The sequence below is a fragment of the Acanthopagrus latus genome, chromosome 12 (genome assembly GCF_904848185.1).
Source record: "Acanthopagrus latus isolate v.2019 chromosome 12, fAcaLat1.1, whole genome shotgun sequence".
NCBI classification, from domain to species: domain Eukaryota; kingdom Metazoa; phylum Chordata; class Actinopteri; order Spariformes; family Sparidae; genus Acanthopagrus; species Acanthopagrus latus.
Genome location: NC_051050.1, coordinates 26458431 through 26475424, shown reverse-complemented (window position 1 = coordinate 26475424; position 16994 = coordinate 26458431). Strand labels below are relative to the sequence as shown.

The 16994-nt window shown below is 44.5% G+C and overlaps 3 protein-coding genes across 7 annotated transcripts; 1 reads left to right on the top strand and 2 right to left on the bottom strand.

The window, feature by feature from the left end:
* On the top strand, window positions 1-9261 carry prpf4 (PRP4 pre-mRNA processing factor 4 homolog (yeast)). 2 transcript variants are annotated; one of them, XM_037116431.1, is made up of 16 exons: window positions 1-142; window positions 504-662; window positions 3094-3323; window positions 3410-3596; window positions 3741-3828; window positions 3948-4027; window positions 4157-4250; window positions 6294-6388; window positions 6579-6637; window positions 6920-7043; window positions 7134-7223; window positions 8002-8124; window positions 8262-8369; window positions 8654-8772; window positions 8865-8971; window positions 9059-9261. In XM_037116431.1, exons 3-16 carry the CDS (start codon window positions 3152-3154, stop codon window positions 9143-9145), a joined length of 1533 nt encoding a protein of 510 aa, XP_036972326.1. In that variant the 5' UTR covers window positions 1-142; window positions 504-662; window positions 3094-3151; the 3' UTR covers window positions 9146-9261. The 2 variants fall into 2 exon arrangements, with proteins under 2 accessions (XP_036972326.1, XP_036972325.1); XM_037116430.1 differs by lacking the exons at window positions 1-142; window positions 504-662 and adding an exon at window positions 2023-2162.
* cdc26 (cell division cycle 26 homolog) lies at window positions 1242-2151 on the bottom strand. Of its 4 annotated transcripts, none has more exons than XM_037116436.1 (3): window positions 2011-2151; window positions 1637-1722; window positions 1242-1476 (listed from the first exon to the last, which is right to left on the bottom strand). In XM_037116436.1, the coding sequence occupies exons 2-3, from the start codon at window positions 1715-1717 to the stop codon at window positions 1264-1266; spliced, it is 294 nt and encodes a 97-aa protein (XP_036972331.1). In that variant the 5' UTR covers window positions 1718-1722; window positions 2011-2151; the 3' UTR covers window positions 1242-1263. The 4 variants fall into 4 exon arrangements, with proteins under 4 accessions (XP_036972331.1, XP_036972333.1, XP_036972332.1 ...); XM_037116438.1 differs by having other exon boundaries at window positions 1637-1717; window positions 2011-2142; XM_037116437.1 differs by having other exon boundaries at window positions 1964-2104.
* A 1-nt stretch (window position 9262) lies between the features above and the next one.
* wdr36 (WD repeat domain 36) lies at window positions 9263-16832 on the bottom strand. The gene is made up of 22 exons (XM_037116429.1): window positions 16531-16832; window positions 16208-16235; window positions 15992-16092; window positions 15472-15589; window positions 15256-15388; window positions 14984-15038; window positions 14767-14899; window positions 14496-14671; window positions 14065-14185; window positions 13768-13833; window positions 13494-13583; window positions 13266-13408; window positions 13062-13179; window positions 12817-12982; window positions 12597-12705; window positions 12407-12486; window positions 11557-11664; window positions 11183-11414; window positions 10930-11049; window positions 10759-10840; window positions 9630-9817; window positions 9263-9537 (listed from the first exon to the last, which is right to left on the bottom strand). The coding sequence occupies exons 1-22, from the start codon at window positions 16693-16695 to the stop codon at window positions 9388-9390; spliced, it is 2682 nt and encodes an 893-aa protein (XP_036972324.1). The 5' UTR covers window positions 16696-16832; the 3' UTR covers window positions 9263-9387.
* Between the last annotated feature and the right edge of the window lie 162 nt (window positions 16833-16994).

Below are 16994 nucleotides of genomic sequence, written 5' to 3'. Positions count from 1 at the left end.
AGAGGACGAGTCCTTCCTGCTCGAGCCTTCACAATAAAAGCACGGCGCTATGCTTTTGAAAAACAGACAACAGCGCCAACAGTTGGAGAAGAGAGCCATCAGGTGGAGAAGAGAGCCAACAGGTGGAGAAGAGAGCCAACAGGTGGAGTACAGAGCCAACAGGTCTGAACTGAAGTTCGTATGAATGAAATGAACAGAATACAAATCAACAATAAGTCCGTTTCAGGACACACAGAGTCGTTTATCATAAATGTTTTATTCTCGTAATCTCAGTGAGAACTTTTCTTTAAACTACAGCGACTTTAAAAAATAAAACTAAACTTAATTTACACAGTTGCAATCTGAAACTTTCAACCCCGAAGACAAAAGACATGACAATGATGTGAATATATGACACAGGGCTTCATTAAAACTTGATAAACTTTGATATATTTGAGTTATTCGAGAACATAAATTCAACATCTTTCATTTGAAATCTTTTTATATCATTATTCTGCCCACAGCTCCAGAACCCTTGTGGAGCATCTTGAGCCTTCAGAACTGCCAGTAAGTGTTGCTGGTGAGTGCTGACGAGCTTCCTTCAAGCAACACCAGGTCCAGGTTTCCACGTCATCAGTGACTGGCCTCCATGATGGTGTTCTGCTGGTCCATGAGTCCAACAGGTCCAGTTTACCTTCATCTTTTTATTCTGACTCCTGAATCCTGCGTGTGACAGTTTTCATCTTCATTTAGACTTTATATTCATCCCACATCGGGGAATTTCACTTGTAACAGTAGCAGGTAGACAGACGTACAATAAATACAAGACTTGAAAATACTAAAAAAAGATTTGGATGAGAGAGAAAGATACAATATAGAGAGGACTGCATGCAATGTCCGTTATATACATTTAAATAAAGTGTCAGAGTATTGCTTTGTTGAAGGCTGGATAAAATACACTGGATAAACTGGTTTGAAATAAACAGACTCAGTGTACGAATATAAATATGTAAAAAAAAATATCTAAATAGCGTTATTGCAGAAGATGGCGGATGTAGAAGTGGTAAGTAGTGCAGGATGGTGCTACATTTCATTCATATCTGTTTTATAAACAAAAGTTATGAACATTAAACTTCTGTCAACCTGATGGACCGGCCTCATCACACCGTTAACCACTGTGAGCTTTAAACTATGAGACACATTTGTTTTAATGACATTAGACCAGATTAACGCTGTCAGCTGCTCCACAAACAAACAAACAGTTTTTCTGTTCAAACGATTTTATTAAAACTGTAAACTTCCAAATAAGGTCGGCAGCGTGGCGGGTTTGGGGTGGGGCTTGTAGCCAATTCGCTCGTTAATAAGCTCCGCCCTCGACGCCGCGGTGGAGGAAGAAGCTGAGGCAGAGGCTCCGCCCCCGATGATGTCAACACTGATAACAGAAGCTCCGCCCATGCCACCTCCTGACTCCGCCTCCTCTCGCTGACGCTTCCTCGCCTGTAAAACAGAAAAAGATTGTTAGAAACTAATTGGACACAAGAGACCCGCCTCCAAATCTGATCAATATATTGATCTATACTGACTGCATAGAGTCTTAAAGATACTACTGATTGATGCTAATCAGTATTGATCAACGTTATGAGGAAGTGATTGTCACCTCAAGCTCCTTCTTGACACTCTCAAACTCCTCTGTGTCGTCGATCTTAAGCTCCAGACGGGTCGGTTTCCTCCTCAGCATCTTTTCTTTAGAACACGAACACACACACACACACACACACACACACACACACACGCACAGTGACACACACGCTGATAGTGTTATTGATTATCTCCAACAGAACCTGATCATCATTATAAAACCGGAAGTGAAGTAAAATCAAATAAAACATGAATTTAATTAGCTAAGCTAAGCTAACAGGCTAACGTCTGTTCGAACATCTACAAACAGTGAATTTAACAGGAAACATCCGCGCGTGCTGCTCACCTATAGCCCACAGCTTCAACGGGTATACTGGACGTGTGTACAGTTACCTGACAGGTGTATTGTTGCAGGATTTTCGCGGCTTTTCTCTCCTCTTGTGTTTGTTTGCTACCGCTCTGTCCACCGGAAGAACATCCCCTGACCCGGAAGCTAATGACGTGTTTACGTCCGGTTAACGCCGCCGCTTCGTCTCTCTTCACATGTAAGTTTACATTTAATTTAACATTTTTAAAGGTTATGGTTTGGAAATCTCTGCTACACACCTGTCAATCACACGTGCCGTCTGTGGGCTCACGTGTGGCTGACGTGGCGCTTGACGCTGCTGTTTGGATGTTTGAGTTGTTGTTAATGCTAATGCTAACATTAGCTGTCTAACCGCGTTTTGTCTGTTTCCTCTGTTTATCACCGGAGCTCTCTGAACCAGACTCCATCTGAAAACCGCCTGATTTAAGACTGAGGACTCACAGACACACTCAGACAGTTCACTGTGTTGGTGTCCTTACAATATGTAGATGTGTTAAAATGTTCAAATGAGTCTGCTAACATATAATGATAAACTATAGAAATAAACAGTTCGACCGAAGACTTTGAATTCTTCTGTGATCTCTGTAATTTATCTGTGTTTACGTCACATGATCAATACTCACTTATCAATAAACTGGTTCACCACTTCTCCTGTGAGTGATCCGGCCCGCCGCCTGCAGGTTCCCAGCACCAAGATGATTCTTTTGTTGGTGCTGGTATGGAGACAGGAAATCCAAAAAACTAAAGTGCAGCAGAGTGTCCGGGTCCAGGAAGTGTTGGAAGAAACTGTGAGGTGGCTACAAGAAGTTCAATACTGAAAAACACTTTAAGGGAGTCTTCAGTGCCAAGAAGAACATCCAGAAGGAGTTTGGTGCTAGTCTGGGTCCTGAAAATGCCTGATCTGAATGTTCAGACGTTTATTTGTGGTGATTGTTTGTTCTGAGGAGGATTTATTGACCATCATGTCAAACATTTAGTTTAGTTTCCACTCAAACTCAGAATTGTTACAAGAAAAGATGATTTTAAAAATGAAAAGAATAATTACTTACTGTCTTTAATGTTCTGCTAAATGTACATGTTTGTGTTCTGGTGGGTCTCTGTTTTCCCAGTTTTCCCAGCAGCCTCTGGGGCCTACAGCAGCAGAAGAAGAAGACAACGTGATTAACAATGTCTGACGACGAGGACTTGGCTCCGGCCGTGAAGAGGAGCCGCGTTTACTACGGCAGCCTGGAGGAAAAAGAGCGTGAACGGCTGAGTTCACTGACGGCGAGCAGCAAGATGACAGGAAGTGATGGGGTGAAGGCGGGCATCGAGGCGGGAAACATCAACATCTCTTCAGGTCGGTCTCATGTTGTGAACTACAGAAGGATGTGAACGTGCGTGTACGTGTGTGTGTGTGACTCTATTTCCCATGATGCCGTGCAGGAGAGACTCTGGAGATGGAGGAGCGTGTCAGCGAGCGGCAGCAGGAAGCACTCGCTGCGTTTGAGCGCCGGCGCCGAGCGCGACAGATCACCGTCTCCACCGACGATGCTGAGGTGAAGGCCGGCCTCCGAGCGCTGGGAGAGCCAATCACGTTGTTCGGAGAGGGGCCAGCAGACCGTCGCGAACGGTGCGTTAAAACACACACACACAGATCAACATCGGTGACCAGCAGCTTGTCACAGCTCACAGCGTGGTGATCAGTTAATCATCAGGTGATGGCTGATACTGATCCCTGATCAGTAACAAAGCTCTGTCTTGTCTGTGTCATCAGACTGCGAAGTGTTCTGTCTGTCGTCGGTCCGGACGCTCTGAAGAAGTCCAGGAGAGACGAGGAGAGAGCCAAGAGGTCACAGGACGAGGTCGACACACACACACACACACACACACACACACACACACACACACGTTGTTGTTAAATCTCAAATCCACAAAAATGAAAATAAATGATTTTGTGTTTTTCCTTTCTGACCAATCACAGTGCCAGCAGACATGGTACCACGAAGGCTCCGCCTCCCTGAAGGACGCTCGTCTTTGGTTGGCCAAATACTCTCTGCCACGGTGAGTCAGCAACAAAGCAACCAGTCAGAGCAAGAGGGCAACCCTCGGTCTCTTCTTCATGTTTCAAAAGTTATCAGAGTGATCTGACTGGCTGAGACTCACAAGCCACTGCTGTGATTGGTCCCTCAGGGCGATGAGGCGCCTGGAAGCTGCACGCGCTCAGAAGGATGTTCCCGAGTCAACCAGGACGATCCGGCAACAGGAGCTGCACAAGAGCCTGAGGGTGAGACGCGAGGATTAATGATCCGTGTCGTAGCCCCAGAAGTAGGATGGTCTGACTCTTTAATTGCTGTTTTATAGCTTTTAATAATTCATGTCACACCGTAAGAGCTGTGCAGAGAAACCGTTAACTGTTTCAAAAAACAAACAAACAAAATATTAACACACTTTAGCTGACATCAGTTAAACCAACAACAAATAAATAACCGATGTCATACCTTGTTCCCTCTCTGGAGACAATAAACAGTACGAAAAAAAAAAATGCTTCTCTGTTCATCCGTCTTCTGCCAGTATCAGACGCACCGTAAAGCTTGTGAAAGTAGCACATTAACATCCAGATTTTTCTTTCAAAATAAAATGGATATAAAGGATACAGAGACCTTCACACTCCATTTTAATTAATTAGATAAGAAGGTTCAGAAATATAAATCAGGTCAAATCAATAACTTGCCTTAATAAGCTATTCAGTAAATGAAGTGATTAATAAAATGACTTTCGATGAATCCATCCATCCATCTTCTTCTGCGTTATCCGGGGCCGGTTCGCGGGGGCAGCTGCCTGAGCAGGGACACCCAGGCTTCCCTCTCCCCGGACACTTGCTCCAGCTCTTCCATGAGGATCCCAAGGCGTTCCCAGGCCAGCTGGGTGACATAGTCACTCCAGCGTGTCCTGGGTCTTCCCCGGGGTCTCCTCCCGGCGGGACATGCCAGGAACACCTCCCGAGGAAGGCGTCCCGGGGGCATCCGAAACAGATGCCCGAGCCACCTCAGCTGACTCCTCTCGATGTGGAGGAGCAGCGGCTCTACTCCGAGCTCCTCCCGGGTGACAGAGCTCCTCACCCTATCTCTAAGGGAGCGCCCCGCCACCCTGCAGAGGAAACTCATTTCAGCCGCTTGTATCCAGGATCTTATTCTTTTGGTCATGACCCAAAGTTCATGACCATAGGTGAGGGTAGGAACGTAGACTGACCGGTAAATTGAGAGCTTCACCTTTCGGCTCAGTTCACTCTTCACCACGATATACTGATACAACGGCCGCATTACTGCGGCCGCCGCACTGATCCGCCTGTCAATCTCACGCTCCATCCTTCCCTCACTCATGAACAAGACCCCAAGATACTTAAACTCCTCGACCTGAGGCTGTAGCTCTCCCCCAACCCAGAGGGAGCAAGCCACCTTTTTCCAGTCAAGAACCATGCAGAGGTCCTGGCTCGAAGGAGCCAACAAGACCACATCATCTGCGAAAAGCAGAGATGAGATCCAGTGGCTCCTGAACCAGATCCCCTCCGGTCCCTGGCTGCACCTAGAAATTCTGTCCATTTCTAGACTTTCAATAAATGTTTTTAAATCTCCATTTTGTTTGTTTAACCTTTTTGTGATAAGAATTCTGACAGACTCTTCACAATAGAACAGGGACATGATCACGACTAAACTTTCAAAATAAAACAGACTGAAGTTTCACTTTATCACCAGAGAGTCGCATCGATTAAATGACGGTTGTCCAGTGGAGCTTCTGTCTGATGATGATGATGATGATGATGATGATGATGGTCAACAGTTTGATTTTATTGGTCTCCATCATCAGTTTGTTAAATAATTTAATTCAGTCTGAAAAACATAAAGGAAAAATGAAGTTTTTGTTTTTGTTTTTTTTGGCACCAAAAATACACATTTCAACTCGAAGTTGGTAGTTTAATAAATAATGAAATAAACAAGAAACGGAGTGTTAAGAACTCAGAAACAAAACGCAAACAATAACACATCAGGAAGACATCAATTTATTTGTTTTAACCCAAAAAGTTAAATTCAGATTCATGTTTCATTTTTCCAGATTTACAATAACTTGAAATAACTGAATGAACAGATGATGCATGAACCTTCATTAACATGATTAACAAATAAAACAGGGTTCAACACTTCTGTATCATATACATTCGTAAATCAAAAAGAAATTATTTATTCATCAATAGCAAAAACCAAAATAAAGAATGGGTAGATGTGATCTCTGATCTCTTCTTCTTCTTCTTCTTCTTCTTCTTCTTCTTCAGAATCTCAACAACTTCTGCAGTCAGATCGGTGATGATCGACCAATCAGCTTCTGTCACTTCAGCCCAGACTCCAAAATGCTGGCCACTGCCTCCTGGTACCATGCCCCGCCCACTGCAGCATTAGCATACATGAAGTTAACATAACCGTTAAAGCAGCTAAAGCTGGAACACACAGGGATAGCATTAGCGTTAGCATTATGTGGTAGTGTTTAGGTTTCTATGAGCGTCTTACCTTCTCATGCTCATGTTGTGATGCTAATGCTAACATGCTAATGGCCTCTACAGGAGTGGTCTGTGTAAGCTGTGGTCTGTCCCCGACTGCAACCTGATTCGTACACTGAGAGGTGGGTGGAGCTTGTTTTTATAATTAGTACTCGCTGTTTTTGTGTTGTAGAGATCAATTTAAATGTTTTACATTTTTTTGGGTGTGTATATACATTAGTTATCATCTTTAATTGGCTAAAGGTTTTATTTAAGTAAATTAACTTGATATTTAATTAAGATAAATGAAAACATTTGAAAATGGTCCATTTTAAGAGTCATTATTAAATATCAAAAGATGATTGTTTCACTTGAATCACTGAGACTCCACCCCCTCTCTGTTCCTGCTCTCTGATTGGCTGTAGGACACAACACCAATGTGGGAGCGGTCGTGTTCCGTCCGCAGGCCGGAATCTCCCTCGACCAATCAGACGTCAGCTTGGCCTCGTGTGCTGCGGATGGCTCTGTGAAGCTGTGGAACCTAGAGAGGTAGGAGACGAGGGGACGAGGAGACCTGGACCTGTTCACTTATCCATATATGGTCATTCAATCCTGTCTCTGTCTCTCTTGTTGCCGTAGTGACGAGCCGGTGGCTGACATCGAGGGTCACAGTGAGCGAGTGTCCCGAGTGTCGTGGCATCCTTCAGGACGCTTTCTGGGAACTACCAGGTACTCACCTGTAGTGCTCTCACTTTTTATTCAAAATTTGACTATTCGATCAAAAGTGGGGGGAAAGTTCTTATTCGAATGTAATGACCTGTTGGAAATCAAAATGTACAGTCTATAAGCGCTACAGACAGTTTGAAGTAGTTTGTCTTGTGATCCAGCAGAGGGCGCTCTAAATCAGCTGGACCTATTGCAGGCCCTATTAACCCTTGACCTGTCAGTTCAGCTGGTAGTAGTTGTTGGCTACAACAATGGAGGACACTAGCGAACGAAGCCGTCCTGAGCGGACAATCACGAAACCAAAGCATCTGAGAAGTAGTGTATGGAAGCATCTAGGGTTCTACACCGTAGATGGAAAAGTAACTAACAAAGATAAAGCTGTCTGTCGACTTTGTACAAAGCAGCTGTCTTATTCTACAACGACAACAAATCTGCAGACTGAGTTTACAACCTTGTCTGACTGCTGCACACTCAGCTTCAGCAGGCGCCTTGCCAGCAGCTCGTAAAAATGACCGACAAGATAGCAAGATTTATCTGCAAGGATATGCAGCCCGTTGGTATCATTTCGGGATCTCATCATGGAACTGGAGCCTAATGTTGTGTTGTTGGGGGGGTTATTTGAATTCATTCAAATAAACTGCGTGTCTTTTCAAATTTGTTCAAACTTAATTTTTTGAAAAAGTGACAGCCCTACTCACCTGTGTACTAATACACACACACAGCAGACTCACATCTGTGTACTAGTACACATGAGCAGTACTGATCCTGGGTCTATGTGCAGTTATGATAACTCGTGGCGTCTGTGGGATCTGGAGGTTCAGGAGGAAATCCTCCATCAGGAAGGTCACAGCAAAGGAGTCCACGACCTCCACTTCCACCCTGACGGGTCCCTGGCTGCTACTGGGTACACTACTCACTACTACACACTGTATTTAAAGCGAGATGAAACTCATTAGCATATTAAATGTCCCTCTGTGACTTTGCCCATGTTTGATCCATCATCTGTCTCTTGCCTCGCCCCCTCGGCTTTCATCCAATCAGTGGGCTGGATGCGTTTGGTCGGGTGTGGGACCTTCGGACGGGACGCTGCGTTGTTTTCCTGGAGGGACACCTGAAGGAGATCTACAGTCTGCACTTCTCTCCCAACGGGTCAGCCAATCAGAGAACAGCGAGCAAACACAGCCAATCAGAGCCAAACAAAAGAAACAGAAAAAGCTTTAAACTCAATTTAGACCAAAAGTATTTTTGTAGTTTTTATTGGTGTTTATTTCTTACAGTGTGTTGTTGATGAAGTCATGGTGCCACTTTTCAGCCGATTCACTCATCTACTTCTTGTTGCAACAAAGTTAGAATGTTTGTTGCGAAACATTTCTTCTTTTTGTTTAAAACACAATGTTTGATGTTGTAATATTTTATCTACTTTGGTTTCTCAGATATCACCTGGCGACAGGAAGTGGTGATAACACCTGCAAGGTTTGGGAGCTGAGAAACAGGAAGTGTCTGTACACAGTCCCCGCCCACCAGAACCTGCTGTCAGCTGTCCGCTTCCAACGTAACAAACACACTTATTAAGATGGTTATTTAGATTTTTTTATTTTTACTTTTTCTTCATACTGTTGTTTTTCACTTCGTGTTTGTGTGCAGCCACAGACGGTCACTTCCTTTTGACTGGTGCGTACGACAACACTGCAAAAGTTTGGAGTCACCCGGGCTGGACGCCGCTGAAGACGCTCGCTGGACACGAGGGGAAGGTACAAACACTCTGATTGGTCCTTTCAGACGCTGCTGCTGATTGGTGGAGATAGTTCAGGTATTTACACCTGTTGTTGTGTCTTCAGGTGATGGGTGTCGACGTGTCGCCTGACGGGAAACTGATCGCCACCAGCTCCTACGACCGAACCTTCAAACTCTGGTTGTCTGAGTGATGTCATCATGATGTCATGATCACATCATTTGATGTGACAGTTTTTTGGGGGTTTTTTTGGAAGAAAAAATGTTTCAGTGTTTCTCTTGTTTATTAATAAAGTTTTACATTCTGGAACTTGTGTTTGTTAACTTTTTTATTCTAAACACAGTGATGTCACTTCAAAACTGTAAACATCAAAACACAAGGAGACGAATCAGCATTCGTCATCAACATTTAATAAAGTACAAAACAAAAACACTGTCACAGCAGGGCGCTCTTGGCGTATGACAGCAGACACAGTGATTGGTTGAATGATGACTGTAGCTCCGCCCACCCTGCCTCCAGACGGCAGGAGAGGCGGAGCAATGCTGCCATGGCAACAGAATCCTGCGACAGCGAGCGGAGGTGAAGCTGAAAAACAAAAACAAAACCTGATGACAAACAGGAAACCCAGGAAAGATTTTCACAATAAAGAGTTGCAGGCTGAGCTCTGATTGGCTGACCTTCAAGAAAAGTGCCAGGTAAGCATGAGCCAGATCAAAGTCCCGCCCACTGGCCAGCATGCTGTCAATCATCTCGATGAAGGCGAGCAGGAGGTTGCTGGTTCCAGCCCCCTCTGATGTCAGACCGGTGAGCTCAACGGAGACCGCCGCTGGCCCACAATCCTTCAGGAGACACAGTGGGCGAGCAACTGCGAGGAGAAAATGATTTTTTGAAATCTTTGAACTTTTCCTTTAATCAGGACATCAATCTTTAAATAACAAACGTGTAAACAAACGAGCCGATAACGTAAACACACCATAATCATAATAATAATAAAATATTAATAATAGGTGGCAGAAACAGTCAGCGGTTAGCCAGCTGCTTAATTACAGTTTTGCAAACTCGGCTGGTTTTATCAAAATACTTAACATAATTAACAAAACAAAACACTCAAACCGCAAAATACCTCATATATCCTGCAAAATGAAGCACTGCAACCAAAATGATGTTATCAAAATCAAACTGTTGCACCAGATGGCACACACTTCATTCATATTACAGATTCTTGTCTAACCCACTACACTCTGTTGGGCATAATGAAAAGCACTCTCATCTTCAGAATGCTTTGCCATAAGAGAGTCCAGCCTCTCAGGGTCAGCTCATGGTTGATGACATCATCAACTCAGGTTGCTCTGATTTCATCTGAAAGTTGTTTGTCTTCGGCCATGAGCTCCTCTACCAGCTCCACCTCTCACTCTCATCCTCACTCCTCTTCCTCTCACCTGTGGTCTTTTAGTGCTTAGTTCCTGACTGAAGTGGAAACAGTTACATTACATTAATTGTTTGGCAGGTGGCACATATAGTGGCCAATGACCTCATGTAGTGTTATTTTAAATGGCAGTGTTTTGAAATGGCAAAGATGTGACTTTATGTCAAATTGTTGTTTCTTATGCAGGGAACTGTGTTCGGTGCATTCAGAATGTGCCATTTTGAATTGCAAAATGTGTGTAAAGCAGAAAATGTGTTTAAAGTTTTGGAGACTTGAGAAGAGGTTTAATCTCTGTGTGTCAGTTTAAATATTTGTGCTATGCATGTCATTTTAGTGTGTTAGTAACTAGAAAAAACTGTAAGTATAATTAAAACACTCACATGATCCGGACTGAAGAGCTGACTCCAGATCAGAACTGAACTGTGACCTCTGACACAACGAGCCCCAACTCAGCACCTTCGACTGAAACAACAACAACACAGTCAACAACAACAACAATGCAGTCATCAAGCGTCAGCAAGATAAAAAGATTTTAGAAATAAAAGCCCGACCTGTGTTTCCTGTTCGGTTGCCGTGGGCGACATGAATCGAGGGGTGAGACCAGGAAGTGTTGGCAGGAAGAAGGGAGCAGCAGCCGGAGCAGCAGGCGGCGCTGCAGGCTTATTCCTCCTCTACAAACACAATATTGGGGTAAATATTGTCAGATTTAAATCAACAGTTACATTCAGACAACATCACAGAGAAATAATCCACGACGTCATGTCACGCCTCCATGTTGGTTCAGACCACACTTCCTGCTCTCACCTTGATGACGTCCAGGTGCAGGAGACTTTTCCATCGAGACTCTGGCAGCAGAGACAGAGTCACAAGCTCCGCCCCCAATTGATCAGCAGACTCATACGCATCATCAGCCTCCTCTGATGCAATTTCCTGTTCTGACTCGTCCGCTGTGACCCCCGGCAGCGTCTCCACAGCTGGCTGGTAGTCAGCCGGGAGGGGGCGGAGCCCCACAGGTCCACAAAGACTCTTATTGGTCCTGAGGGAGGAGAGATGCACTGTGATTGGTTGCTGCAAGTGATCAGCTGACAAGTCAAACACAGTTCAGTGATGTAATCATTATAAAAGGTCAGCACCGACTGAGGATTGGCTGCTGTTACTAAACACTTATTGGTTCAGACCAGAGGTACACGCCCAGACTGTCGACATGAGTTGTCGCCAGGAAGTCTCCGGTCGGTGACAAAGACACGCCCACTGGCGCCATGGCAACCAGGAAACAGTCGACGAGACTAAAGAGAGAAAAAGAACAAGTATGATCATCATCAGCGAAGGAGCGTAGCTGGTAAACTTTGATTCATGTTCACAGTATGTGATAAAATTTCAGTTTATCTAATGCGGCAGGCCCGTGTTCCTGTCGACCCGTCCGATTGTGCCCAGAGCCACATTGTTGCAATCAGCACGTGAATAAAGCAAGTGAATAACATGAGTGAATCTTCTACAGCTGCTCCACATGTCAGCCACACACACACCCACACACACACACACACACACACCAGTGTAATGTGCAACAAGTGTGAATGATACAAAAAAGTTTAATTACGGTATTATGAGAGAGTCTTTGTAAACATTTCATAGTTTGAATGGAGTTTCTATGAGAATGTATGAGGGAGGGAGAAAAGTCAGAAGTGATTCAGATTCGACTGATATTTTCAAAAGTTTTAATGAGATTTGAAAAATGAATAACTGTAGACAAAGTTTGATTTTCTGTCATTTACTCAAAGAGGAAACACTGAATATCTCTGAAGGGTTAGGGTTATATTATAAAGATATAAATTATCATCAGTCACGTCCAAGTTCACATGAATATTTAATGTCTGAATGGAGACAATATGTTGAAGAATGTGGATGAAGTTAGAAGACGAGAACATTTACAGTCAGATAGCTTATCAATAATCATTTATAATAATCAAGTGTCATGAAGAGAATCTCAATGTTAGCCATATTAAACCAAGTGGACTGTACCACTCTTACCATCCAGAAGGGAGATCCCATGTACGTATGGTGCAGTCCATCGCCACGGTAACCAGCCAGCGGCCATCAGGGCTGAAAGTCTGAGGAAGTTAAATGTTAGCGTGAGAGTTAAAAAATTAATCTGTTAGCATGCTAGTTTCTACTGAACATCGTGAGCAGTTTGTTAGCTGTGAAGCTTTCATGGACCCACCATGTCATTGATGTTGCCATGGTGACCTGCAAACTTCCTGACGACCCGTCTGGTTTCTGTGTCCACCACCAGCAGCGTGAAGTCATCCAGTGCTAATGCTAACATCCCACTAACATAAAATAAACAGAACAATACTGTTGTGGGATGCCAGTCTCTGTGTAGCTTCATGCTAACTGTTCGCTACCTGTCACTGTGTAGCATTATGCTAACTGTTAGTTACCTGTCTCTGTGTAGTGTCATGCTAGCTGGTGCAGCATTTAGCTTCAGCTGCTCTTCCTGTTTCCTGGTCTTGAAGCGCCAGAACTTGAGCAGCCAATCAGAGCCTGTGGTGAGTGTCAGCTGGTTCAGGGTGTCCGTGGCAACACCTCGCACCGCGCCACTGTGAGCTTAACAGAAAAGGGGCGTGGTCAATGACAGACAGACACACAGTACGGAATAATCACAGGCAAGAACAGGTGAACCTACCTTTATTGTCATCGCCATAGCAACCACGGTGCAGGCCAGATTGCAGGTTGTAGACATCGACACGGCCGCATGATGAGCCAATCACAGCAAAGTTGCCACAGGAAGTGATGGCCACTGCCTGGAAACATAGGCAGGAAGTCAGGTGACCTTTAGATAGTGTGGAAAGAGGAGCTCTGAGAAACACAGGTGAGACAGTGGCGTTACCGTAGCGATGCTGTCCCTGCGAGTAACCGGTGGCTGCAGGTGATGAGCTCCCATGGTGCACCGCTGGTAGTTCCATGTGGTGGCTGCTAGGCGACCACGATGACAGGCGACGATGCCGTCCCAGTCCGACTGACGGGTGGCAGCTGTCAATCAACAGAGAGGCATGTTTAAATCAGACAGTTTCTGTATGGGGTTCTGTGTCGGCCCAGTTTGAGTTGAAGCGCCCACCGGAGGAGAAGGATGTGATGGCAGGAAGACGCAGCTCCTCATAGGACAGCCCCTTCTTCTTCTTCTGCTCTTTCTTCTTGTTGATGGAGCCTGAACACAGAAAATCAAGTTTCAGCCAGAATCCATTCATTTAATCCGGATTTTATTTTGGAGACAAATGGAATCCACCAGTCAGCTTCCTAATCAAACAGCTGACTGAGCTCTGCTGCTGAGCATGACATCTTTAAAAACACATCTTTTTTTAAACAGAGTCTGGTTGGAAGACTGAACTGACCGTGACCTAAGTTCTTGTTGAAGCGCTCATGGACTGTGGAGAAGGACTGCAGTGTCCCATCCTGACCTGCAGGGGGCAGAAAACATCTTTGTTCACATCCTGCTCATCATGTTTACAGAACCAGAATGTGAATGACTTCATGGACAAGTAAACAATCCAAACTTAAACAGCACCTTAAGGTTAAACTATTAAACTGAATCATGTCTTGTTTTCAAAAATTACATTTCATGAAAAGAAATGATTCTACGAACTATTTCAATAAAGACGTTTGTGCAGATGATGAAGCTGTTTATTTACCAGCGCTCAGAATGTTTTTTCCATCGTTGCCATGGTGATGGATGGTGGTGGGTGGAGCACTGTGACCCTGACGACTCCGCAGGAGTCTGGCTCCGCCCCCCTCCTGATCAAATATCCACACCTGCAAAAAAAAGACTTAATGTTGTGACGAGCTGAGAAGAAAAAACTAAAGCTGACAGCGGTGGATCATTACGGAGGCCTGAAAAACAGAGTTTCATTGTTAATTCTTTTTGTATGTCTTTGTAAAAGTGACTGTGAGTCTGCAGCTCGACCTCCTTCAGGTTCTCTGAACAGATACAAGTTGTGTGTTTGCAGGTTGTGTAACAAAACATACATCTTGTGTTCAGAGAGAAACAAAACTGATGGTGAAAAACAACCATGGACAAAGTGAGCTGAATCTTTCCTCTGATTTGTGTTTGTGTGTGTCTCACCTTGATGGCGTTGTCTGCTCCGTTTGTGACCAACAGCGGCTCACCATGCAGGTATGTTGCCATGGCGACAGCTGTGCTGTGGGCGTGTCTCTGCTGAGTGACCAGTTGGCGGCGATCTAGATCCCAGAATGCAATGTGGCCCTGAGGACTGCCAGACGCCATGATGGGAGGACCGTCTGCCGGAGAGAGAGAGAGAGAGAGAGAGAGAGAATACAGTGAGAGAGAGATTGAATGGTAGTGCATGCAGCGGACGAGAGACTACCACCTGTACCTGTTCTGAAAGCAAGTGAGCTGATTGGTCCCCAGTCCTGTGTGAAGCTCATCAGCGTCTCGTCCAATCGGATGTTGTGAATGATGATGCGACCTGTTGCTGTACCAATACCGACCACATCTACTGCGGGAGACTGGGAAAAAAAACAGTCTGTGAGTGTGAGTGTGAGTGTGAGTGTGTGTGTGTGTGTGTGTGTGTGTGTGTGTGTGTGACTGACCTGCTGCAGCACAGTGACTCCCGCTGACCAGCCAGGGAACGTAAACAACAACTTACTGAGACACACAAGAAAATCGGTCATGATTCAGTCAAACACTTTTACTTCAGCCTGTCGTACTTCTCCACACACAACACACATAGCTGAACTTCTACACATATACTGACAGTACTACAGTAAATACTGCTTCTACTGGTCATCCACCTAATATAAAGTACGAAAATTGTACTGTAACCACCAAACTACAGCGTTAGCCTGGATGCTAAAATGCTAACCTGGTCTTGATGTTCCAGAGCTGCAGTGCACCCTGGGAGCTTCCCAGCAGCACCTTGTTCAGGTAGGTGCTCGGGTGCATCATGGCCGACACGTCGAAGGTGGCGGGGTCGAACTCTAGCCGCAGGTAGACATCTGACAGAGAGAAGGCAAGGCATGATGGGAAACAGGACAGGACAAAGCAGCAAGTAAGTGTAGGTGAAGCTCCGCCCACTCACCTCCTCCCTGTACATCCCACACGATGACATCACCACCGCTGTCAGCAGAGATCAGCTGATCACCCAGAGGAAGCAGCACACGCACTTCCTGTCTGTGTCCATGGTAACACATCACCACCTGCACAAAGAGCAAATCTAAAGGTGCTTTTTTCAAATCAACTGTTTAACATTCAAACAATTAAAAAAAAAAAAAAATCACATCTAAAAATAAACTGCAGCAACAATTATTTTAATATTTAAAAAGGTAGAAAAATCGCTAATGTAACGTTGTAATTCAAACTAAAAACATTTTATGAAAAGAAGAAAAATTTAAAACATCTTTAAACACTAAAACAAAAATCAATCAAAGCCAAAAACAGAGAACCTTAAACAGAAACTTCTCAAAAGTTGTTCAATGAAAAAAAATGATCACAACACATTTTAACAGATATTTGTTTGTTTACAGTTCGGTCACGTTAATTTCAGACGTTTTCTTCTTACAAACAGTTTATGTGGAAAAAGTAAATGGAACTAAAATAACCTCTTTGTTCCGGGCGAAGGCGCTGATGAGTCGTCCAGCGGCGGCGAACACCAACATCCTGTCTGCTGCCACATAGGTGATGTCATCTGGAAGGCTGTTACCTAGGCAACCACCACATTACATCAGAACACAGCAGCCAATCAGAGAGCAGAGCTGTCAGCAACATCATCAGAGTGAATTCAGTTTAAAAAGATTTAAAAAGAAAGATGTACTCACTGACAGCAACGATCCCCAACCGGTTCACCTGAAAGTAATCAATACAGCAATTAATCAACACACAGATCACTGCTCTGATCAATACACCGATCACTGCTCTGATCGACACTCTGATCACTCCTCCATTCAGAACTCCAAAAACGAAAAAGGGAAGTCTTCTCAGAAAACAGCAGGTGTCTCAGATCGATCGATCGATCAGCTCCATCATAGACAGCTGATGTTGACACGCTGTACGGAAGCCGTCAGCGGACAAACACGCGGCCACACAGAGACATTCAGCGGTGTAAACACAAACACACAACCATAAACAACAAGTTTCTTACGTTGTACGTGTGGAAACATTTCCCGACAGCCGTCACTACGTAAAACTCCCGGTGCTTCTTGTGGTACCTGAGCGCGTGCGGCACGTGGTTGGAGTAAAGTCCCAGAACCCGGAACCCGGAGAACAAGGAACTCCCACCACCCGCGAGACTCCCGCCAGCCGACATGTCCCGTAACAACGAAGGATTTTACCGGATAGAAGATAAACAAACAAACAAACAAATAAGCAGTCAGAAGAGACACGGAGCGCAGAGAGAGAACATGAAGGGGGCGAGGAACTGAGTCCGACTGGAAACAACGAGCACCGACACGAAGGTTCCGACCTTAAGACAAATTCTGCTGTCAACAGGAAGGAGACAAAATATTAAGAAAATAAAACATATGATAAACTAATATTTTAATACATGAAAATAACAACTATATTGATTTACTAACACTAAAATAAAATGAATGTGAAATAGGGAAT